This window comes from Oxyura jamaicensis, chromosome Z (genome assembly GCF_011077185.1).
Source record: "Oxyura jamaicensis isolate SHBP4307 breed ruddy duck chromosome Z, BPBGC_Ojam_1.0, whole genome shotgun sequence".
NCBI lineage: Eukaryota > Metazoa > Chordata > Aves > Anseriformes > Anatidae > Oxyura > Oxyura jamaicensis.
In genome coordinates, this window is record NC_048926.1 from 31,143,259 (window position 1) to 31,169,117 (window position 25,859).

The following is a 25,859-nucleotide window of genomic DNA, read 5'->3' on the forward strand; positions in this document are numbered from 1 at the left end:
TAACATAACATACATTGTTGTTGGGTAAAAAATTTCTGGGGGTCCCCTTTTGTTTTGTTTTTTCACTTTTTTTTTTTTTTTTATCTCTATTTTTTTTTTTTTTTTTTTTTTCCCGGGGAATGTATATAATATATGTGCATTGTATGCCATAAAATATGGACTCTACTAGTAAATCTTCATGCCTCACAGAGTGGTCTGTTGAGATCCTCTTTCCCTCATTTTCATTTCCATTATATAACAAAACAAAACAAAACAAAAAGCTATTTTAATGCTTTATAATAATAGCCATTCAACACTGTTATTATAAGTATCGTTATGTTTTAGCCCTTTAATTTTTCTAATGTTACTTTGCCTTGTAAAATTGTATGTGAAATATCACAGATAATTTTCTATTTTATTACTGCATATGTTAATGCAGTTTTCCTTGCAGCCAGCATGTGATAAAATAACATTCTTATGTTTTTAAGCAAATCAAAATTGTCAGTGATCTTAAGGAATATGTAATCTATACCATGAAGAAGTGAAAATGTAATGGTATTGGCATACATTACCTTCCTTATCACAATATACACAACTATATTTTTGATACTATAGAGAAAAAATCAGTGTGGATCAAGAAATTTCAATTTTTTCAGAGGATTAAAAACATTCAAAATAAGTGGCATGACTTTGTAATTTTCACAGGTGAAACTAACATTTCCTGTATAAGTGGTGGCAACTGAAAAAAAGATTAGTTACCATACAAGAAAACAAACAAACAAACAAACAAACAAAAACCTTTGCTAAGTGATTTCTCAGGTAAAATAATATTAACTTCGCATTTTTCTGTATATTGATTTGCTTTCCTTACCCTGGACCTCTCCTCCAGTTTTGTCATCATGACGACAGTTGCACCCCGTTGCTCCCACATCATTCTCCAGAAGTCTCCAAAGGTTTCTGGCAATGCCCCTTGTGTTGCTATATATGCATTCTGCTTTCTGTATCCATCTATGTAGTTGGCATTGATGTAGTCACTGCCTGGTATGCCTACAAAGAAAGATGATTGATTAAATTGGGCAGCATTTTTGCACAGTCCTATTGTGCAAGAGCTAAAAATCCTGTCACAAAGCTGAATCACGAATCTGAGCCTGCTGCATGCCGTGTAGTACATAGGTACTTGCAAGTGAGAGTACTGAGCTTCTTTCTGGAGCTGAGGGGTATGATGGCCACTCTGGGAATATATATTTTTTGGAAACAAATGAGCCAGTTTGATAAGGAAGTAGAAAAGCCAGAAAATCTGTAGTAGAGGGAGAAACCTGGTAGTGAAAACAGAAGTATTCACAAGCTGATCTGACACTGCCTGTTGTCACCCACACACATGGAAAATCTCTGCCAGGGCCAGACAGGGCAATCTCCCTGAAGACATCCTGAGTAGACTCCATTTAACTATCTCGTTGAGCCTGTTGCATTTCTTTTAAACATAGAAGAAGTGTTAATGTTAACGTTAGTGTTAATGTAACGGATTATTAACGTTATTGTCACATGCATTTTTCCTATTAAATGCAAAACTAAGTAAGAGCTTTATTTTAACAAAACTTAGCATGCAAGTTTAAGAAAATGGAATCTGCTGTACAATGTGTGCATCAGTTAAAGGCCTCCATAAGCCTGAATACAAATTAAATGTATGAAATGGAGACGGAAGTCAAGACTTGTGGGCAAACTGAACCTACACTATCAATCACCTGAGACTAGATTTAAATAGGGACTTTGAGTGTGTCAACTCAGCCTTTGGCAGGCAGGCTCTTCCTCATTTTGTCTGTGTGGCCACATGTGAAGGAGAGCCAGCTACTACCTGGAAGCTATTTAAATGAGGCTATGCCAATACTGTGGCTGTATTGAGAACTTGGTCATGACACACTGCCTGCCAAAGTTGAGGAGGAAGTGCTGGCTGTAGTGAAGATCATGGTAGTGGTCTGTACAAAGGCAGCAATGCCCATAGAAAGGAGTAAATAGGGACATACAGGTTTCTGTCCTGTTCCCACGGCATTCAGTGCTGCAGTGTCCAGCTTTTGTCTCAGACTACAAAAAAGTTGTCCAGCACCAGAGCTTTGATATCACTGCTGTTGTTTTAGATCTTGACTTTGGGAAGAAAAGATATCCATGTGAGATCTATGGACTAGTGAGATCCCTAAACAGCCTTTCCCAAGTTATTACAGTGTTGAACACAAGTGTTCCCAAGAAGAATTTCAGAATACAGAACTGTGCAACACAATAAAATGTTACAAAAGGTATGTTGAAGTAATTAACAGAAGTTCCTTCTTCTTTTAACAGCAATGAACAGTTTATGTTTACACAGATAATGTGCCATGCCTGAATCTACAGTCAGGTTCCACACATGGTTTCAAAAGGGAGTTGAGGTAATACAACCTTCCTAACTTATGCTAAATATTTTCACTCTATGGATCAACAGTGTTGAATTTCAGTTGGGTATGAACCACAGTAAATTGCCAAATATGTTGAAAGGAATGTTTCCCAAGCTTTCTGTCATGAAATGGACATCCAAATCTATTGTGTTCTATTATCTTCTGCTGGTGATCCCAGACCAGGAACTACTAAGGCTGCACACTCCAGTCTTTCCTGATAACCAGTGGCATGCATCTGAAAATAATTTCCAAAATAAAAAAATAAATAAAATGGGCAGTAGCGATACCTCTTTAACATTTTTTAATTTTTATTTTTATTTTTTAACTATAGTTTGAAGAGTTCTCATTATTCTGGGTAAGCTTAATTTTTAATTTAATTCCTTAGCAACGAGCAAACCCACTGATTAATCATGTCACTAATTAAGAACCAATCTAATTTTGAAATGATTCAGATTATGAGTCACTACAGCAGAAGTCTGGCCTAAAATTTGTCTTTATTGTCTTCATATTATTATTACCACCCAAACAAAATTATAGAATTCACTGTTTTATACATTCACATTATATTTAAACACAAATTTTAATTTGATTTGACTTCTCTACCAGTAAAGGAAAAATCTGACAAAATGTTTTAGGCTAGTTAAAGAGTTTGTAACCTCAGGGGCACAAGACAGACAACAAATGGCACCCCTCAGGCAGGATGCATGGATGGACACAGGAAGACTGGCTATGATTAGAACTGATTGAAGTATCTAGGAGAAAAATAAAACATAAAACCTTCAAAACCTGCATAGTCTATAGCTGAAAAGCACAATTTCCTTTTATAAATGGAGTTGTTATTTAAAAGCTTCGCTCTTGTAAACTTGAAAGTTTTTTACACAACACTTCTTATTGTGAAAATTGGAATTAATGACTTAGAAGATACAACTGCTCCACACAATGCCATCTTTTCTTCCCTTATCAAGATAATAAAACACTTTCACACAAAACAGATGAGAAAGAAAAATGAAGCCAACAGAAGAAATCTACACCAACTGGGTATTATTACCAAAGGAACTGAGAAGGCTGGTAAAAAAATGTTTTCAGCATAAATTAGAATTATATTATGAGGTCTGGTATCATACTTTGAAGCATATGTTATAAATAAAAGCCTGAGGAAAAAAAAAGAAAAACAACACTTTGTAAAGTGGTTAAATGGTCTTCTGGGAAAGCTGTCCTCTAGAGCTGATACCTCACAACTCAGCATAAAAATTAAGCATAAGTTATTGTGCACTGATCTCCTGGAGATCCTGCAGATCCCCTTCGAAACTCTGCTAAGGCACATGGAAAATAAGGAGGTGACTGGTGACAGCCAACATGGATTCACTAAGGGCAGATCATGCCTAACAAATTTAGTGGCCTTATACAACAGGGTAATAGCATTGTTGGATAAGGGAAGAGAAAAATGATGTTATCTGCATGGACTTGTACAAAGCACTTGACACTGTCCCGCATGAAATCCTTGTCTCTAAATTGGAGAGACGTGGATCTGATGGATGGAATACTCAGTGGATAAGGAATTGGCTAGATGGTTGCACTCAGGGAGTTGTGGTCAATGGCTCAATGTCAAAGTAGAGATGAGTAATGAGTGGTGTTCCTCAGGGGTCAGTACTGGGACTGGTGATATTTAATATCTTTGTTGTTGACATGGACAGTGGGGTTGAGTGCACCTTCAGCAAGGATGTTGATGACACCAAGCTGTGTGCTGTGGTTGACATGCTGGAGGGAAGAGATGACATCTACTGGGACCTGGATAGACTTGAGAGGTGGGCCCATGCGAACCTCATGAAATTCATCAAGGCCAAGTGCAAGGTGGCACACAAATACAGGCTAGGCAGCAAATGGAATGAGAGCTGCTCTGAGGTAAAGTGGTGCTGGTTGATGAGAAGCTCAACATGAGCTGGCCATGTATGTGTCTGCAGCCCAGAAAGCTGACCATATTCTGGGCTGCATCAAAAGAAGCATGAGAAGCAGGTCAAAGGGAGGTGGTTCTCCCCCTCGACTCTGCTCTGACAAATACTGGAATATTGCATTGAGTTCAGGGCCCCCCATTCAAAGAAGGACATGGACCTGTTGGAGGAAGGAGGAGGGCCATTGGGGCTGAAACACCCCTCTTATGAACAAAAGCTGAGGGAGTTGGAGTTGTTTAGCCTAGAAAAGAGAAAGTTCCAAAGAGACCTTCCAGTACCTACAGGAAGCCTGCAGGAAAGCTGGTGAGGAAGGGTAGTGATAGGACAAGGGATAATGGCTTTAAAGTAAAAAAGGGTAGATTTATATTAAATATTAGGTAGAAATTATTTTCTCAGAGGGTGGTGAGGTACTCAAACAGGTTGCCCAGAGAAGCTGTGGATGCCCCGTCCTTGGAAGTATTCAAGACCAGGCTGGATGGGGCTTTGATCAACTTGGTCTCTTGGGAGATGTCCCTGCCCAAGACAGGGAGTTGGAATGAGATAATCCTTAAGGATCCCTTCAAAACCAAACAAATCTGTGATTCTATACTCTCTACAAATCTTAGCAGCCAATAGTAGTACTCAATGTAAAAAACAAAATACTTGTACTCAATGTAAAAAAAAAAAAAAAAAAAAAAAACAATTTCTAAACTTAATGCTTTTACATTTATTATTTTGCATTAAATTTATCAACTTATCATATTCAAATAATTTATAAATTGAATAAATGAAAAAAATTACAATTATTTACATAGAATTATAAGAAGCTAGTTTTCAGATTATGCCTTCCTTGATCACATATGCAAGCAAGAGACAATTGAAATTAACAATTACAGATATTTGCAAAGAGGATTTCCTTTCAGATAGGCTTAAAATAGAAATTTCCATTTTATTCTGCATTTGACTTTTATCAAGAGGACAAAAAAAGCCTTATATGTCCTTTAGCTAGAAAAAAAATATAATAAAAAGTTTTATAAAATAACTCAGTCCCATACTGTACGAAAATTATGTGGCTGGGATATGGGACATGGACAGGAAAGCCTTTTCACCACAGGACCAGTTATTGCTAGTTTCTTAACTAATTCACTTTCAGGAAGAAAATTAGGTACTTCAACAATTTACACTCTGAAGATTTTTGTCACAGATTTCTCTCTAGCAGAAGATAGGACTGTATAGGGTTATATCCCTACTGAAATCAAGAGATTTCTCAACACTCAGTTTCATTGTCTCTGTCACCCACAGGATCAATTAGGTGTTTTCTTTGACCCTTTTACTATCAACTCCATTTTTTGCACAGAGCCTCTTCATTGCTGTCTATATGCAAGACCTCAGTTTCTCATTCTGGGCTAAAATCCTTTCATATTCTGTAATACCATTTTACCACTCCAACTTTCTGTCTCACATTTTGCCATACCAATTTTTCTTTATCAGCAATGTCTCTCCAAGGAAAACTGCCTTATCATAAGAGGTTTAATGAAGTGTGTGCAGTTTAAAAACAACATTTACCAAACCTAAACATCTGTAAATCTCTACATGGACCAAGTAGAAACAATTATCAAAGGAAGATAAATCTAAATATTAAGTGTCACTTTCTGGAATTACTTTTCTGGCCATAAGCTCATGTTGAGCTGAGAAAGCTGAACAATTCTCTGTCAAGTCCAATAGTGAAAAATAAATAAATAAATAAATGAAAATCACACAGAACTAGTTTCACTGCACTGCAATGAAATCTTGCAAACCTTTGTTAGCTTCTATAGCCTGAAGGCAACGTAAAAACAAGCACTGAGGCAACTGCCATCAATACTTAAATTTGGGTGTAAGAATTAAGAGAGGTCAGTTACAAGTTTCATTAAGGCAGAGACACAGTTTCTGCATTAAAAAAAAGTAAGCTACTAGATCGTAATTCTACCATAATTATTTTCTAGTAGCCTTTTCAATGATAGTGATAAATGACCTGATTCTGCAATCTCCTTACTCTGCCAGACAGGAATAAAGCACAACAGGGGATCAGAAGAGCAGAAAGGACATCTCATTTTCAAATATCACAAGAGAACAAAGCAGTAGTTTTTACTGAGAAGGAGTGAATGAGCAATGAAACAATATTAGACAATCCCACAAATAAAGTGAAAAATATATATAAAAAAATACAAAACACAATAATAATAATAATAATAATAATAATAATAATAACTCCATAGCTACTGGTGTGGTGAGACTGTACTCACAAACTGAAATGACAGTACAGCTTGTTGCAGCATGCTCAGGGATGCACACCACAAGACTAATAAAGTAGACCTAGGAATTACTCATTTAATTTCCTGAGGATGGTTATAATCTAAAATAGCTTTAATTAGACTTCATGTTTTATTCACAAACTGAAATCAAATCATGAAATTATTTCAAGTCTTTACAAAGACTAGGTACCAAACAGCCTTTCTATTTAAAACAAATTAAACCATAAACCTTTGTTTCTGTGCTGCTTCCCTAAGAGATGCGGTGTTAGTCATAAAAAGAGCATGAAGTAATATCATTAAATACTGTCATGCTTGTAAACTAGTTAGGAAAATGTAATGATGAACTGAAAATGCTGATCAAGCTGTACTATTACTTTAGATCAATGACTGATGTTTTGACATGTTAGAGCAAAAACAAAGCTAGTAGATGCCAAAAACAAATGTTTATGAATAACTTTTTGCAATATGAAATCTTTGTAGGCAAGGAGGTTACCAAAATCAAATGGTCTAAGCACAAATCTGTACTGAAAACCTCACTGGAGAAAACAGTAGCACAGACCAATGAAAGCATTTGCAACCATGAACCCTGGTAATACGAAAACCTTGTACAAAGACTTGAGGGAAATGCAGTATATAATATCCTAACATAATGTAAGATAAGGAAAGAAAAGTGAAAGAAAAGATTGCTGTATTGTGGATGAACTGTTAGGATTATGAGAATCTGGCAAAGAGGGAAAGGATGAAAGAGATATGGAATTTCAAAGTTAAATGATGAATTACAGTAAGTTTTTGAAAGAAAGCAGTATCAAAAAGTGCTGGGCAGAATATGCAAAATTCAGCAAGACAAAGAAAGGGACTGTGTAGAAGGTAGAAGAAAATGATTTTAGAAAAAAAAAAGGCAAGACAATCTGGAAAATGTGACACATATGGAATATATGGGAACTATGTATTAAGGCAAGAGGAGAAACATGTAAGGTTAATTTCAAGATAGGGCAGAATCAAAATAAATGCATTGTTCAGTGCAGTCCCTCAGAGACACAGCATTATGCCAGCAAAATGGCCACAATATATTGTGACAGCAATACCTTGCATGATAGTACAAAGCAGATATTCAAATCCAACATGAAGTCATCATACTGTTTACAGTTGTCTAAAAGTTGGCTCAGTGATTCTCCAGCTCTTTACGACTGAATAGCACTTAACCAATCTGAAAAAAGGGTCTTGTTGGACAGAAATAATCATTTATACGTCTAAATGATACACCAAGAGGGCCTGTTTCAATGTGAGAGTGCACAGTAAATAGTGAGGTGCCAATTCTTCATTATCTGTTCAAGAAAAAAGCCAGTCAACATTTTGCTGGAGTCTTCGAGATGGACAGTCTGAGTATGTGTACAGAAAAAAGTCAGAATTGTGCCAAGCAGATTTAAAGAGAATTAAGAATGTCTCAATTTTTGTTGATAGATGATAACTATAACAGCTTAAGTAGGCCAGAACTATTATATATAACAGCATAGGCCAGAATCATTATACCTTTTATTAATACTTCTATCATCATTGTAGTTGAGATAGCCAACATAAACATAAATTCTTCATTGATCTTTCTGTAGTCTTTTGCCTCATCACTGCAATACTTTTGTTATTCTTAGGGCACTCTAGAATTGCAGAGGTGAAGTGCCAAAAAATTAATCTCAGCATTTAATTACATTTAGTTTGCAGAATATAACATAACTACAATATGAGAAATTGTGAGTAATTTGAATATTCCACAACTGTTCACGAACTTCCTTTGACCAGAATGCTTTCTAAATCTAAAAAGCATGATCTACGTACTGGATATTACTTTACTGATAAAAACTGGATATTACTTTACTGATAAATGGCAAATAAATTAATAACCCCCCCCCCCCAAAAAAAAAAAAAAAGTATTTATTCCTTAGAAGCTTAAATTTACAGATCTAGCTGTTTTAATGTGATCTACTTTTATTTTAATCTATAAATTCTGCCCTCAGATCCAGCTAGATGCATACAAGAAATTTCAGTATGTTCTTATGTTGTTTCATTATTGTGTAAAATTTCACTTGCAAGTGTCCCTCTCAGACACAGCCAAAGACAGCACAATCCAAGAGATGGGATTTCCAGAATGTATGGGAACACAGTTCTGCAAAGGAAAGTTTTTCTTCAGGTGGAGATTCAAATTACCACAACTAATCTGAGTTTTACTTCCAAATGGATTCCTAATGAAATAAAATTTAAAAGTGGTGAGTTTAAAAATATAAACAATGTGTCTTGCAAAATGAGCAAGTATGTGGTGGAACTCCTTCCTAAAGGCAATTACAGAGGCCAAGAAGATAGGGACACAAAGAAAGGATGGAACATTTCCATGTGTAACAAATTATAAAAGGTACCAAAATAAACACTTTGAAAGAGTTACTAATACTTGTGTTTCAGGACTTAGAAACTTTTAACAACTTGGTATTATCAATGGATGGAAATTAATTTCAAATCTTTACTACATGCTTCTTAAGACTTTCCCATAAGTGCTTCATATTGGCTTCAGTCAGAGATAGACAACTGAATTGAATTGTCCTTGCACCCCATTCTAAAGTAGCAATTGTAACATTTCACATTTGTGGAACACCATCAGGTGGCAAAGTGTTGATTAGTGCATGACTGCAGTTTGGCAGATGTTCAGTTTATTGTCCAACAGGGGCAGAGGTTCCAGGTGTAGAATGTAGCTCAGGAGCACAGTGATTATCAGACCTCACTGCCACTAACATTAGCCTTCTGACTGCCTCCAGGAACTTCAGATAAGACAGTATTTAAAAAATATATATTCTCCATATTGTTGTAAGAAGATGCAATGCAGTCCAAATTTATGCCCCGAATAGTTTGTTTAATAACACAGCCTAAAGAGGTTATTTATTTATTTATTTATTTTAAACAGTATTGAAAGTATTTATTTTTTAGCAACATGTATAAATACTTGAAGGAAGGATGCAGTGAAGATGGAGCCAGCCTATTTTCAGTGGTGCCCAGTGCCAGGACAAGAGACAATGGGCATAAACTGGAGTACAAGAAGTTCTGTCTAAACATCAGGAAGCACTTCTGTACTGTGCAGGTTATGGAGAAATGTGACAGATTACCCAGAGAGCTGTGGAGGCTCTCTCCTTGGAGATCTTCAAAAGCCATCTGGGCATGGTTCTGGGCAACCTACTTTAGGTGTCCCTGCTTGAGCAGGGGGGGTGGACCAGATGACCTTTAGAGGTCTCTTCCAGCCTCAACCATTCTGTGATTCCCTGGTAGGGACATTATGCAAATTATCAGATGGATCAAAATCTCATCTGTAATTTTAGGTCTAACACTGACATTCCATAAGGCTATAATGTATTTTTTTGTCCAATAAAGAAACTGTATTAGAGTATTAGGGTGTTAGAAATGTTAACATCATCATGGTATTGCTTTCTTATAAAAATAAACATACATTGCAGTTTAAATGCTTGTTGTCTCTGCTCATTATAAATATATTCAGTCCCTTCCTACAGGTAAAGTTGAGATTTTTTTTTCAAAAAAGTAGTCCAATATACTGCGTAATTTGATACCTTTGCTTACTTTGATCAATGGTTTCTGTTTTGCCTCTTAATTTTTCTTCTTATTCTCAGAATAGGATTGTTTCAGGCAGCCAGATTTCATGAGTCAATTACATGAAGGAGAACATGGCAGAACTTTCTAAGCGCAGATGTCTGACTTGCTTATAAATTAACAAATGCATTTATTTGCAATTAGACTTTTTTGTCTGTTACACAACTCTTTGTCCAGTCAAAATCCTGTCACAATCTTGAGTCTTCAATGAACATACTTATTTCTCAGTTGAACATTTTGTTCCAAAGAACTTTACATAACAATGCAGAATGGCTGTCCAAATGCTGAGTTTTCCATACTGTATACAGAGGTGTTTTTGTTTGTTTGTTTGTTTGTGTACCAGTGATGCAGAAAGGGATATTTTTCTTTAATTACATAAAATATAGTACTAATCAAGGCACACTGGCCTCTGTGTTGAGACATAGTTCTCTCAGGAGGCAGTATGGATCTATACAGCTATATTCTTCTACAAAGCAATGCAGAAGAAGCAGAACATGCTAACTGACATTATAATATGGCAGTGCAATTGTATGAGCTTCAGAGCTCATGTAAGCAGATTATCAGACACAAATTCTTCAAGGCAGTCATTTAATTTTCTATTACATTTGAAAAGCTCTTATCTGCATAATCAAAGGCCACATCATGCAGCTGCAATAAATAAAGGAAATATATAAACCTCAATCAGTACGAGTGCCTTTTTCTTCACCAAACTGCTGTTAATAAAATTCATGGCACCTATAATATTTTTGCCCCTGTATCCATCTCTTCAGGTCAGCCAAATGTAAGAAACTGTTTATAACTGTAAATCAAAACACCTTGTAGTTTAACTAGTAGCATTAGGATTAACATAATTATGACTCTGAATACAGTTCCCTAGATCTTGTATATCATATGCAAGCTCCGTCACAGACACTAAAGGAAATTTTATTTTTATTTTACTTATTTCATTTAAATATATAAACTATTATATTCTGGCCATCATTAATACCTGTCTGTCAACACTATGGAATAAACTGAAAATCTGCTTAAACCCAGGAAGCAGCTTAATAATAAGTCAGAACTGGCAAGAGAGGAAATCCTGAGTTCAATCCAGTGATTCCTGTTGCTTTAGCACCTGGTAAAACAGACACAACAAGCAAGGCACTTTACACTTTAGATGTATAAGTCAAAATTCTTAAACTTTCAATTTTTTGGAGATCTTTGTGACAAAGAAAGATATAATAAAAACTGTAATCATACCCCTCTGCCAATCTTTTGGTAGCAAAATACTGAGGTTTCAATAATGCCTGTGTGTGTGGTGTGTGTGTTTCATTCAATACTCAGATAGTAAATTAAACAGAAAAAAAGAATAAATAAATAAATAAATAAAGCTTTTATAAAGGGTTATCCACATTTTACCCAAGAACACAAAATTTAACACATTTTTTCCTCAGTTAAGGATTTGGCAACCGGAACTCAATAACCAGATATATTGATAATGTTATTGCTAGACAGAAACCTTAATTCATGCACAGTTGTTGCTGTATTTGTTCTCCAGAACTAGTGTGAGTAAACAGTAATGACAATTTACTTTAGGTAATACCTTGGCATACATGCGGAGACCTGACATATTTGGTGCTAAATGTGACCCTGTGTCAGTTTCAGTGCAATTTCATAATGAATTACTGAAAATGAAAATCAGAAAAGAATTGTCATTACAGGAACTTACTGGAACCAATTTAATTAATGCTTCTATGTATTACTATACAAAGATATCAGGAGCTAGTATTACAATGGATTTTAGAATTAATTGAATTTAATTTTAAAGGTCTCCTTACCTTCTATTGCAGAGAGTAGAACACGAGAATGGTCATATGCAATTACATTTGCATATCTATTCTTTGGTTTGTTTACTTCCAGGTTAGAGTGTTCCCATGTAAACTGCTGACCAGGATCAATTGACTTCAAAAGAGAAAGAGGAGAAGAAAACTGAAAATTTTAGCCAAGGACTACATACTTATACTTATGAAGGTTACAAAACATATGCTCCTATAGTTTTACTATGGAAATACTTTGCATTTGAAAGAATACTGGCTTTGGGATGTATCTTATCATTACTACTATTTATCTATATAGTAGATATCTATATCTATATATCTACTATAGTATCTTATCATATCTACTAAAACCCTAGACTCAATTAGCTTTTATAACATTTCACTAGTTAATTTTCCTGAAATTTGTTTTGGTTTATTACAGTACTCTGGAGCTGGACGTGGATGAGCTCCCCTTTGTAACTTGACTGAGATTGACTGAGAAGATTGTGATGGTTCAGATTCTCACTTCACCTTCACCTACTGCCTTACCTGAGGCAGCTTCTCCATCAAGAAGAAATTAAATTAGACTTTTTAGAGGAACAATTAAGAAACTAACAGTTTGGGAGCATGACAGGTGCCATACAAAATTAGCTTGTGGTTTTGATAGGATTCACTTGAATTGTACTGCTATGGGTGTCAGTAACAGTTTAAAAGGATTTATTATTATTATTATTATTATCTGCACCAAAAAATACTCTTACCAGCTTGTGTGACTATGCTTAACATATCTTAAGCACTTTATTGAGAGTTCTACAAAGCTATCATATTTATATAATATTTCTCCTCATATATATAATATTTCTCCTCATTTATATAATATTTCTCCTCAGAAATAATTTTCCCCTTTTTCTTTTTGAGTGGATGGAGGTGAATCTGAAAACTTGTGCAGGATGTTTGCCAGACAAGTTTTCAGTATTGTAGAAAGTGGTATGCATTTAGCTCAGAGTTCTGGTAACAATGCAGAACATAATCACTGTAATCTCAAATTAAAATGCTCACAGTATTTTAAAAGCATTGTACTATAAATAACTTATTAAATAAAAACAATTATTGACCATGAATAAAGCACATTTACACTAACCATGAATATATATTTGTGAGGTATATATGTAAATATTCTAGTTACAGACCAGCTCACTGCCCCAGAATGAGACAATGTTGCTGTGCATTATTTCTGGATATATAACTGAAGGAGATGCTCTGCCTGATCCTTTATGTTTTTACCTGCAGTGTCTGAATATTCTGGACACACGTAATTCTGCACACATAAATTCTGTACACTTTCCTCTATTCAAAATTACAAATCCTTGAACATTAAACATTTCTGATGTATTTTGTGTTTATAACTGCACTTAGAAAATGATGGTCTAAGTAGATTTTTGCCCATTATGAGAAAGAATTTCAGTTCTATAATGTGCCTATTGCATTTATATTGGATTTATTAATTATTAATAATAATAGTTCATATAATTAAAGCTTAACTTAAACTGTTCTGTATTCTTCTTCCCCTTTTCATTCCTTAATATATAGGTGATCTAAAGCTTTTTTCCATACCAAGAAAAAAAATCAATCAGCAGCTTTCTGTCAGCTATTTGTACAAGTAGATGATGACGTGTTCATCATGGCAGCATACTATACTTCTACTATGAGCACTCTCACTTCTTCGTGTGATGTATAGCCAGATCATTTAATTCAGTGATTAATATTTTGCCCTGCATACAGAAGTAGTTAACAAAAATAACATCAAAACTGGGCAAATAGGCCTAAACTTCAATCTTTCCTCCTTTTCCCACCAATCTGAACCACTTCGTGGCCTAACTACCCTCCCAGAAAGCCCTGTTTTGGCAAAAGAAAGTCGATCTATATTTCCTCAGACTTAATAGCTACACTGGAACAAAGAGTAGAGTGGTATTGGCAGACACATTTCAGAAGTGTGAAAGACCAATAACTCATGAATAACAAGTCTGTACTAACAGTTTTAATGAGTGCTTTAATGGTTTAATGGATGGCACTTTAATAGGATTTCTAGTGTATTCATTCTGAAAGCTTGTCTTCAATAAAGCTGTCATTAACAAAGAGCTGGATTTCTTCATAATATAACAGTGGAGTAAGGTTCTTTGTGCAAAAGAAATAATGTTATCCGTAATATTGTTATTACCCTCCCATGCTTTGACTAATCTTTCAGCTATTGTGTTCTAAATGGTTGGCTGCTAGGAAAAAAAAAAAAAAAAAAAAAAAAAAAAAGAGTCTGAAAAATACTTGAGAAATATGATGTATCATCCACAAAATAGTTCTTTGACTATGAACCATGATAACAAAAAAGTGTCTTTGAAAGAATTTTAGGCGACTCCCCCAACCAATGTCTGTACTTGTTCACAGTGAAGATTTCCTTTAGGTTTCTTAAACTAGAGGCAAATATTGCTTGCTGTCACTGTGAGTCTCCCAGGAGTATATTCTGGTGCAGAACTGGGGAAGGAATGAGAATGACAAAATGCCAAACTTTCTGGCATAAACTGATGTACTCCTGGCTGCCATGGAGTAATGCACTACTAAGGGCTGCTAAACCAGGAAATGAAGGGGGGTGGACATTGTTAGTTACTGTGGAGGTTTCACAAACTCAGAAGGAAAAGAAAGCATGATACACAGAGAATTTCTCAGCACTGCAGGTGCTATGCTTGAGGCCCAAATTAGGTCATTAAAAAGCACAGTGTCACAGAGAAATCTAAGACTAGCAAGAAAAAGAATGAAAAACACAAATTTAAGAGGATGTCAATGCAGATAGACTGCATAATTGGAGAAAGTAGTCAACTACCCATAAAAATGAACAGTTTGACCCTCTTTCACCAATGTCAGTGACTGTGCTAAGAATTTCATATCATAGCTAATGAATCTATAATAATATACTATTCTATTATGCAGGAAACTCACAAATAGAATGAGAATTACATACTGTATTTCCAAAACATAAATGCTAAATATATGAACATTAATAGACCATTATGGCAACTTGCTAGTTGAATCACATTTTCCTTCTAAGGCAGAGTTTTTCACGATACTGTATAGGCTAGCATTCCCAAGTGATATAAGGGACAAACCCGTTATTTTTTTTATATATTTTTTATTTTTAACTCAAATATGAGGCTGAATCTTGGCTCTAGAAATTGAGGTGGAAATACATAGATGAGTGATTTCCTGTTGACTCTCAAGGGAAAGTGACCCAACTGTTCAAGAGCAGATAGAAACACAGCTAAAGCTTTTGCCAGATTTTCAAGAACAAAGACATTTCCTCTTCAATATCAAGCTAATAATTCTATAACCAAATGATATCACATAAATCTGATTCCCGTGGTATCAGAGCATGTATATTTGTTTATTACTAAAGTATACTTAAGTAGAAAAATACTTACTATTTGAAAATTTATTCATTTTGAAGGACAGTCTCTTTTACATAAAAAGCTTTAGAAAACAGAACTTTTTTAGAACTTGTTCTGTGTTTTGTTTTATTTTTTGTCTCTCATCTTAAGAGTAATCTGTTTATTTCCCATATGTAATTAAAATCCTTTGTCTGTAGAAATAACTATGTGCTGAAAACAAAGGATTACTCTCCTCCTCAGGTGGGAAATAAATACCAGGAGCAGAAGAGGAATGAAAAACCTAGCTTAGTTTAAATATTTATTTGATTAATACATCCTCTTGTTCTGTTTTGATATAGTACATGAAATATAGCAATTTAACATTAAACTTTTTAGCAGTCTCATAGGAAATATTGGTGCTGTTTTAAAATTTTAATGTATGTTAAAACACTCTCAACATTTTTATTTTTATTTGTGTGGGCGTATGAAAGAAGTAAGGATACTTGTTTCATGCATCATGGCACGACTATAAGAACTGCTACCAAAATGTTTAGAAATATCCATAATTGGCACCAGAAGCATCTATCTTAAAGGCCTTCTCCACTGATTTCTCCATTTCCCTCCATAAACTCCCTAAAATATTGCAAAAGAATCTTTCTGAAAACAACACGCAGACACAAAACTCCAATTACTTACAATGATATACTACGTTCTTGAATTATTTTTGGTATAAGGAATGGACCATCTTTCTCTTCCTACTGTGTTTTCAGTTGAGCAAGATAAAAGTGACATTTATTGCAGTTATTTGGCTTTTTATACAGCCTCCATGGAATTCCTTGACAAAATAGCATTAGGTATCATTCCAAAATCTAACATCCTAGTATGCTAACATTGGTGTTCTTGTATTTGTATTTTCTTTTAATTACATAAGCATAAGTAAATGATGTTAATTAGAAGAGGCATTCACAAAACCAAGTAAGGATGTAATTCTCTACTATTAATCTTAACTATTGACATTTCAGGTTCTGGCATTATGTCTTCAAAATTTTCACTCTTAAATATCCTACTGGCTCAGACACTGCAGTAGGTGGAAATAAGCAGCAAATAACCTTTGTGAATAGCATATGCATTATTAGGAAGACAAACAATTTTTCATTGTTCACTGACTACACTAATTGTTTCTCAGTAAATGAATCACAACCTGTGAAAGTAAAGTTATAGAATACCAATAAATGTTGTTTATAATATTAGAAAAGAGGAAGCTATTGTAAAGAAAAATATCAGGTTTATTTACTTATCTATTTATTTAATGAGAAGGAATTGATTTTTGTATGAGTCAGTGCTATCTCCAATGATATGGCAGTTAAGTGCAGCTGCTTCTTTTATACAGATTCATTCAGCAGGTTATTTGTTATTCATGGATTTATAAAGTGTTTTATATTAAGCTTTATATTTGCTTCCTCTATATAAAATGTACTGTGCTTTAGTGTCCAGTGCTTATCCTGTTGCAGTGTAAAATACAAAAAGATAAATGTACCACATTCAGTAAATTGTCTTATCATCACAGATCCCACGCACTGATACTGAAAAGCTACAATGAAACTTTAAATGGCATGGCAGTGTGGAGCAGAGTCAAAATACATTTTTCTTCATTTTTCCCAATACTCTGTATTAAATACTGGCTGTAATTTACACCCTGATGTAGCAAACAGTACAATAATATACAATTTCTCATAATATTAGTTAACCAGCATACACACACACACACATATACTCTAAATCATGCAATAACACAAAGAGTCCAATATTGCAATTTTTCTGTTACAATGTTCACTTTACAACATTTAGGACAAAGATGTCTGAGATCCTGGAGAGCCCACGTTAACCCTCTTTGGTTTTTTAGGTCTGTGCTCCACAAAGTAGTGTTGGTATAACCTGAATTTAGATTCTACTCAGCTTTCATTAAAGGTAATGGTCTGGATTTGCTGCAGCTGTCATCACTGAACTTCAGGAGCTGTGAGGCGTAGGGTACTACACCACCACCCACACCCAAAAAAAAAAAAAAATATATATATATATATATATATATACATCTGAAAATTTGAGTCTACTTCTTTAACGGTATAAATGAATGATCCCAGATAATAAATATGAAAGTATTTCATGCAAGACCCAGGAATCTGCATCTGCTTTGGAGGAGGAATGGATTTTCTGTTCTGTGTGACAGGAGGAAATTACTTTACTGATATATCTTGTGTATTGCATAAAATAGGAAGCATCTTAATATTCTGATTCAATTTATCTCCATGACATTTTTTATTGTTAAACTCTAAATTCTAAGTTAAGAAGCAGATATGATATAAAGGTCAGTTTCTTATGAATAAAGCTTTCTGCTTAGCAGCTGTCAAGCCCATATGGAGACTTACATTGCATCAAAATCCCATTGAAACTGCCAAAATTGGGAAAAGCTTTATAATAATCAGATGAGGTCAAGAACCCTGTCTTTGAATTAAGGAATACAAAAGAAATATGTTACATAAGGAATATGTTGTGGTAGCAAGGTAAAATAACATTTTGCTAAGGCTAGGACATTTCAAGATAACACCAATTAAAGAAGTATTGTAGAAAAAATATTTTTAAATGGAAATGAACTTTATTGAGAAGAGGATATAGTACTAACTATGCTAAAACTAGAAAACCACTTTATCCAACAGGTTAATTATAAGCTTATTTAAATCTTATAATAGTTATAGTCTTTAGGGCTTAGCTTTCATTCTCCCATGAATCTCGTATTCAAGGTATCAGAAAAAAAAGTGTCAGAAAAGTTATCACAAAAGTATAAAGACAGATGTCTGCTGTTCTCATCAAATTCCCTTTTAAAACCTGGGTTAAGTAGGAGGATCCCTGAATGAGTTACTGTGAAATAGTTTCTGAAGTTTTGTAGAAGTAGAAACTACTCCCATCAATGACATCAAAGCTTCCCAAGGGGAGGGCCAAGGAGGAGGGGAGGGGAGGGCTTTTGTGAAGCTTTGTTGGATGAATTGAGACAAGTGAGTTGAGTATGGGATTGTTTGAAGAAATCAGTCCTGTCTCCTCTCATTACCTAGGTCTCTAAAGAAGGCCTCTTCACCTTCTCTGAGAGGATGCAAGGAGGTTAGGGAATTTCATTGGAAAATGAGGATAAAAGGGAAGCAGAGGAGATAATATGTCGATGTCTGCCTTCTCAGAGATAACTTTTTGTTGTTGCTGGTGAAAGTAGTGAAGAGAGCTTGTTTTTTGTCTGTCTGAAGACAAAGCATGAACAGGCTGGGAAGGTATAAGGTAGAAGAAGACGTGTGGAGAAAAACAAACTTGCATGCAATTTTTATCAGAAATTCTTGGCAAAGGGAAGAGGATGCAACAAGATCAAGAATGGAACAGAAGCAAATGTACAAATACTTCTGGAAGGCTGAAAAGCGTGTATATAATGTGTAAGGTATATCTGAGCTGTGGTACAAGTAATTCCTTGTAAGTGGCAACTAAAAATGTGAAAAAAAATAATAATTAAAACATCTTTTGGATGTTAACCATTTGTGATGGAGCTAACAATCACAAAGAAACAGAAATTCTACAAGCTGGATAAGAAGTGAGTGTTCATCAGGAAAATGTACAAATATATCTTATTTTATGATATCACAAAGTTGCCACAATAGTCATGGTATACTATCAGTCTATTTTAGAATTTCATCAATGCAATGTAAGACATTCAATTAAAAAAAAAAAAAAAAAGTAAGGAAAAAAGGGCATTACATATTTATATATATTTAAAAAAATCACCTGTGGAAAATGTTTGTTTCCTCAAATGGGAATTAAATGAAGTACTTTATCATTATTGACAGAAGTCAGTGGTTTCCTGCTAAACATTGTATCCTTGCCTTTAACTCTTGATGATGAATGTTTTTTCCTTCTGTGTCACCAGTTCAAAATTAATCTGAAGTGACAATAACTGAATTGTTACTATCTGTATCCATCTCTGCCTGAGAATCTGACAGTTTCTTTTAAGTGATGAAAGACAAGGTCCCAGTTCTGAACCAAAAATGTTCCCACCATCTCCCTTCTGCTGGCACTAGAGCTCATGCAGCCATGTGGTTAGCTCATTCAGGGAACTGATCCAACTAAAAACAGCAAAGAAAAATAAAACAATTAGTTCTCAGCTAAATCTATTTCCTGAGATAATCCTTGAACAGCTGCACATACACTAGTGCCAGGATTGCCACAAGAGAGACAACAGGAATGCACAGCCAAGACCGGGAGATGACTTACAGTGATCACCAAATTGCAGCCTTTGTCCATTTCCTAGACTAAACCATGAAATTAAATAGCAGTGCTTTTCAGTAATTCTGCTTCAAAATGCGTGAACATTGCAGAAGCTGGAAATAAAGTGGCTTCTCTAAAGCTGGCATTTTAAAGGTAATTTTTGACTGTCCATTGGGCAAACCAATGCGAATGAAGCTTGATGTTGACTTAGAGTTGGCCACCTTTTAATATTCAGTATCTGATTGCTCTGCCCCAGATGGTGTGTTTTGCCAAAATAAATAAATAAATAAATACAGAATGTGAAATCTGAGCCGTATATGCCAAATGGCAACAGTTCTTAAGGTATATATACTAAGTTTTCAGTAAATTAGCATAACTTCACAAAACTGCTTGTAAATGATTACAGTTACATTCTAAAGATGATTTTAATGGTTTAAATAATACATAAATACCAAACACCAAGGCTTTTACTCCTTTTACTTCTTACTACAACATAAGAAGAACCACATCACCTTCACAACATGTTTAACATACAGTAAATGAAAGAACAGAACAGAACAGAATAGAATAGAATAGGAGAATTTGATATTTAAGAAGATTTTTTTTTTTTGAGCAATCTTAAAGTTATTTGAACAGTATTCAATAAAATGATAAGTGACTTTAGTTCTCTTTTACAATATTAAGTATTCAATTACCATATTTCCTGTCAATGCTTTAAATACATTGGACATTTACAGAATCTCTGTACATGTTAATATGGAACTAACACATGAAAGTCTTTCTCAGTTTTTTGTTTGTTTGTTTGATTATTGCACTGTCTGTTTATAGGAACCTTCAAATACAAGAAATATTCAGTTAAAAAGAGAATAATGTGTTATTACTCCACTGTGACAACAAAATCTTGAGGACTTTTAAGCAAGGATCAGTGACACAATAGACTATAAAGAAAATACGGTGTCAGTGATCTCTCTGGGAGCTGTTAACCATTGGATAACAGAGAGGACACTACATAGCTGCTCTGAAGAAGCATGATTTTCCTAATCATCCAGTGTCCATACTTCCTAATCATACAGTGTACATACTTTATCCATAGATTTTTGACATGATAAGCCTTATTGGTGTTGAAGAACCAGTTAGGGATCTATTTAATGGACAGATCTGCAAGTTCCTTTAGCAACAAATTATGGACATAAGATACTATCACTCTCCGCAGTAACAATGCCTATCCTGGGAGGTGTACTTCATAGATTACTGACAATATGGCTTGTAAATGATTAATCTATTCCTTTCCACTCTTACAGAGCACCATTCACAGATTATCAATATTGTATTATTGGCAGGACACTGCTTCAAGCATTTGCACATGGAATCTTCTTGACACAGATCCTTAAAAAAAATAAAAAATAAAAAATAAAAACTACATTGTTAGAAGCAAAGGAGCCACCTCGCCAATGTAGTCCTTCTACACAGAGGACATATTTTAACATGGTTTTATCATATAAAAAAGGCACTACCAGGATGTATATACACCAGCAGTAAGTCTAGAGAAATAGAAAGCATGGCATTTTTGATAATTTGAGTGATGTGAAAATGGGGCAAATTACCTCATACTCCTGTGAGAACTTCAAATTGTCATTTGCTTTCAGTCTTTCAATGTGATCTGCAAGTTCCAAGATAGGTATTGGAGGGTGACTGGCCATACCTGTTGTACAGGAAAGAAGAACCAAATTTAAAATAAACTACATTGATGGCATCATAGTAAAATTTAGAAAATGTGGTAGTTAGAATGGCTAGAAATGAGTAAGTAGTAAAGATGTCAAATGTGAGAGAAGCAGGCAAATAGTTTGGTTACTCAAAGCACAACATGCTCTGGATAAATGAGGTCTGAAGCCAAATTAAAAGTCACCAAGCATATTCTCAAAGCTAACAATCCTAGTGTAAAGGAATTACTCTGAGATGAGATGATGAGGTTAGGTAGGCATGGAAAAATGAGACTGTTAGACCTGATGTCGACTTCTGCTTTGAGTAATGACTCTTAACGTCATTTCAAACTTCTTCTGCTGGACTGTATGAAATGTAAACTGCATTGAATTAGATGAGGAAAGGTGAGCTGAGAAACAGACATTGAAAAGCCCTAAAGGGGAAAGAATAGTATTTTGACAGAAAGCAAAGTGACTTATGCGTAATCAAGAAAAACTTGAAGGATGAAGGTTACCAAGGTAACCGGAGACACCTGAACCTGCAAAGGAAATGGTAAAAAAAATAATAATAAAAAAATAATAATAATAACTCAAACCAATAGAAAACTAACTTATAGTGTTAATTAAAAAAAAATGGATTGCTTGAGAATTAATAACAATGTATCAAGGTCTAGAAGACTGACTACACATTCTGACTAAATTAGAAATACTTAAATATTTTATGAAATTTGAGGTGACTGACATTCACATGCAACTATGAATGACTAGAATTACATGCACCACTGCTTTTAGACAACAGTCACTGAAGAGAAGATCGGACATCAGACAATTATATCTTCAAAAATGTTTTCACTAGTAGCAGATTGTAGAAGCAGGGGTTGTACAGTTTGGTTGGACACACGTACTGACTGCACTAATACCTTAAAACATGTTTAATCTAAAACCCCATTTATCAACCCCCAAAAATACCTACAATCTACTTCAGGTGTAAACATCTTTGTCTATTGATGAAGATACTAAGTTGAAAAGAAGAGTAAGAGCTGACAATCTGAGATAGAGAGGGGTGACGAAAGGAATATAGGGACAGCAAGGCAAAAGAAAGACAGAAGAGATGTGGGGCTGACTAGCACAATCTGCCAGCTGAAGATTTGCCAGGCAAAATTTTGCAGACATCATTGTTTCAGTCTGTCTCCATGACCCTTCCACCAAACTGCTTACATTCTCCTCTTCATCCTTAAATGAAGTGAGTTTTCAATTGTTTCAGGGAAGAAATCAGAGCTGGCTAGAAAAATTAAGCTAGTGAACCCCCAAATCTCTTGAAATTAAAAAAAAAAAAAAAAAAAAAGAAAAAAAGAAAAACAGTGATGACTCAAGGGGGCTCAAGCTGGAAGCCATGTTGCACAATGCTGTTTGCTTTGTCACTGTGAATTTCAAGAGCATGCCTAAGACAAGTAACTTGCATTTCCTATAAAGTAGCTGAAAATGACCATGTGGTTACAACACAGTCACACTATAGAATGTTTTTCCTTCCCGCCCCCACCCTTTTTTTTTTTTCTAATTCTACTTTTTTTTTTTTTTTTTTTGACATTTCAGGCATCGTGTTAATAATATCCAGCAGTGCTGTTCATAAGTCATCTGACCCTATAAATATATATTTACATATTACCTTCATTGTACATATGTGATGGTGAGACAGTATTTAACATAGACATTAAAGCAAATTGCCAGTCAACTAACAAAACAGAATATTGAGATATAATAGCAAGATTTATTAGAATTTCAAATAACAAATTAGTCTATAATACTTGATTTATTTGAATCAGTTCTGGTTGTCTCCCATTTGTTAATTTTTTTTCTTAAAAGAAATTAGCTATTCTCATAATAAGAGTGTGGTTGACAGTCATCTAAAAATTAAACTCTTTGATCCAGATCAAGCACCCCCATGGAAAATATGTGAGTGAAAAGGCACAAGAGAACTCTAGATTGATCCAGAAATGGAGGTGGACTGATGTACATCTAAAACAGTGCTTGAACAGAGAAAATAATAGAGACAAAGATGTTTAGACCTTTTCGAGCGAATCGTGGGAGAGAGTTATTATCATATAAGGACTGAGTGGTAGTTTGGCTAGAGAGGGAGGACACAGAGCCAATCAGGGAGGCGTAGGGGACTGAATTACTGCTCAAAGCTGTAAAAAGTAAAAGCCAATTGGAAATGGGAAACAAATTAGTAACAGCAGTAGATCACCATAATCAATCAATCTCGTACATACAGGCGCTTCAGACATGCACAAAACAGTCTGGAAACTAAACTAAAATGTCTAATGGTTCGATTACCCTACTGTAAACACAAAGGACATAAAACCAAAGAGAATGAGAATTGCTATATACATGATGAAACTGACTAAATCAGCAGCATCAGGAGAAAAAATTCCAATAATTTGTTTACTATGAAGGATATTTATTTTTTGAAAAAGATGCTGACCACCCAGTCTTTTTAAAACTATTTTTATCAATTATTTTTGTCAATGTCAATTGACATTCCTAAAGGGAGATTTCATATTAAACATTTTGTGCAAAATGAAACTTGACATAAATATTTCCAACAAAAAGAAAAAGAAAAAAGAACTACTTACAACTTCTGAAATTGCCAAATTTTGGCTACATATAACCTCTTTTCTCTAGGATTCATTTTAAAAACTTACATTTGAACACTTGTGAACTTTTTTCAAATCAGATGTAAAGAGTGCTCTACTGAGCATTAGATACTTTTTTTTTTTTTATGAACTGCTGGAGGATTTTTATTATGTAATCAGGCTACAGAATATAACAATAATCATAGCAGAATATGCTATTTATGAATACGTCCTATCTCATGTAAGAGCATGAAGCTCCTGCTGAAGTTGATGTCAGTTGTATGTGAAAAACAGATGTAGAACTTGACTCAAAACAAACAAACAAACAAAAACAACAACAAAAGCACAGGTGTAGAACTTGACTCAGAAAAGAAAAACAAACAAACAAAAAACACAATAACAACAACAAAAGAACAAGTAAACACACTTATTTTTATGACTACATATAACAAAATGCACTTATTTGCTGACACTTTGACATTAATCAAGTATGCTATGAAAACTTAAAAACATAAGACAAAAAGGCGCTAAATTAGAACAGACCCTCTGACAGGGTAGTAGTAAATGAAAACAAACAGCATGACGAATGCATGCTTTAAATCTTTCCTTCAAGTATGAAAGAGACAGAAACACTGAAAAATCAATCAGGAGAAAAACAAAATGGAACAAACATCAACAACAAAAACAACAACCACACCATACATACAAAAGGAAGCTGAAAATTTATTCATAATAAGTGTTTTTTTGTTTGTTTGTTTGATTTGTTTTGTTTTTTTTTTCCTAGATATGGCAGAAGATTGTCAAATGCAAATGATCTTATCCAGACTAGCGTTAAACCATAAAATTGAAATGCATTACAGTCTAGAAATATTTACTGGCTAATCCAGAACTAAAGAACTCGGGATGCCATATGTGCCAAAATGTCAAGGCATAACTGAGAAAGTAAGGTCAGATTTTACCTGCATACTTTATCCAGGCTTTAAATCTGCTAACTGTACTCCTGTACCCCACTAAAACAAGTGGGTGTTTTGGCCTTGTCATTAGTATGTTAAATTAGGATTTTGTTTACTGTCAAAGCTTTATGATAAGGGCTTTTAAAAACATCTGTGATACATTTATTTATATATTTGGACATGTAGGTTGACATGTCCACTATAAATAAGAAATGAGTTAAGAAAGAACTCAGCTGCTAGCATACAGAACATAATCCAGATGAACTGAAAATGTGACAATATTTTCACAGATATTTCTTTATGAAATAAGTTATATTAAAGGTCTATATCAAATAAATATTCAGGAATTTTAAAGACTCTTTTATTACATGTTCATTTTTATTCAGTGAAACAGAATACCTTTCAATACCCATCTATGTTGATTAAGATGTTGGCCTATTATTGAAAAAGGAAGGAATCAGTAATAGGTGATGCAATCACTGACACTTTATCTTATCAGAAGGATAGAAAGAAATACGTATGCAACATCTGGACATTGGAAATGGAAGATATTAAGGGTGACCCAGGGTCATGAAATTTACCCAATATACCTTCAGTATATTTGATTAATCAATGTTACTTAAAACATTCTTTTTAATTCTTTTTAAAATGGCTACTCTTAACTCAGAGAGTGAACTTACATCTTGTGTACAAAGCTAAATTTATAAGATTAGCTTTAGGGAAATATGTTGTTCTGTAATAACTAATCTAAAATAGCTACTCGTATGTATGTAATACTGCAATATTATACCCCTTATACTCCAAT

At 34.4% G+C, this 25,859-nt stretch overlaps 1 protein-coding gene across 40 annotated transcripts in view; it reads right to left on the bottom strand.

The window, feature by feature from the left end:
• PTPRD (protein tyrosine phosphatase receptor type D) overlaps nucleotides 1–25,859 on the bottom strand; it is a 510,118-nt gene that overhangs the window by 65,291 nt on the left and 418,968 nt on the right. For 23 of the 40 annotated variants that reach the window (XM_035309873.1, XM_035309872.1, XM_035309858.1 and 20 more), the window contains 4 exons: nucleotides 23,535–23,654; nucleotides 21,373–21,470; nucleotides 12,081–12,204; nucleotides 851–1,026 (listed from right to left, as the gene is read on the bottom strand). In XM_035309873.1, the coding sequence (XP_035165764.1) occupies nucleotides 851–1,026; nucleotides 12,081–12,204; nucleotides 21,373–21,470; nucleotides 23,535–23,654 (518 nt within the window). The remainder of the gene's footprint in view (nucleotides 1–850; nucleotides 1,027–12,080; nucleotides 12,205–21,372; nucleotides 21,471–23,534; nucleotides 23,655–25,859) is intronic. The other 17 variants (XM_035309868.1, XM_035309867.1, XM_035309865.1 and 14 more) reach the window with 1 other exon arrangement.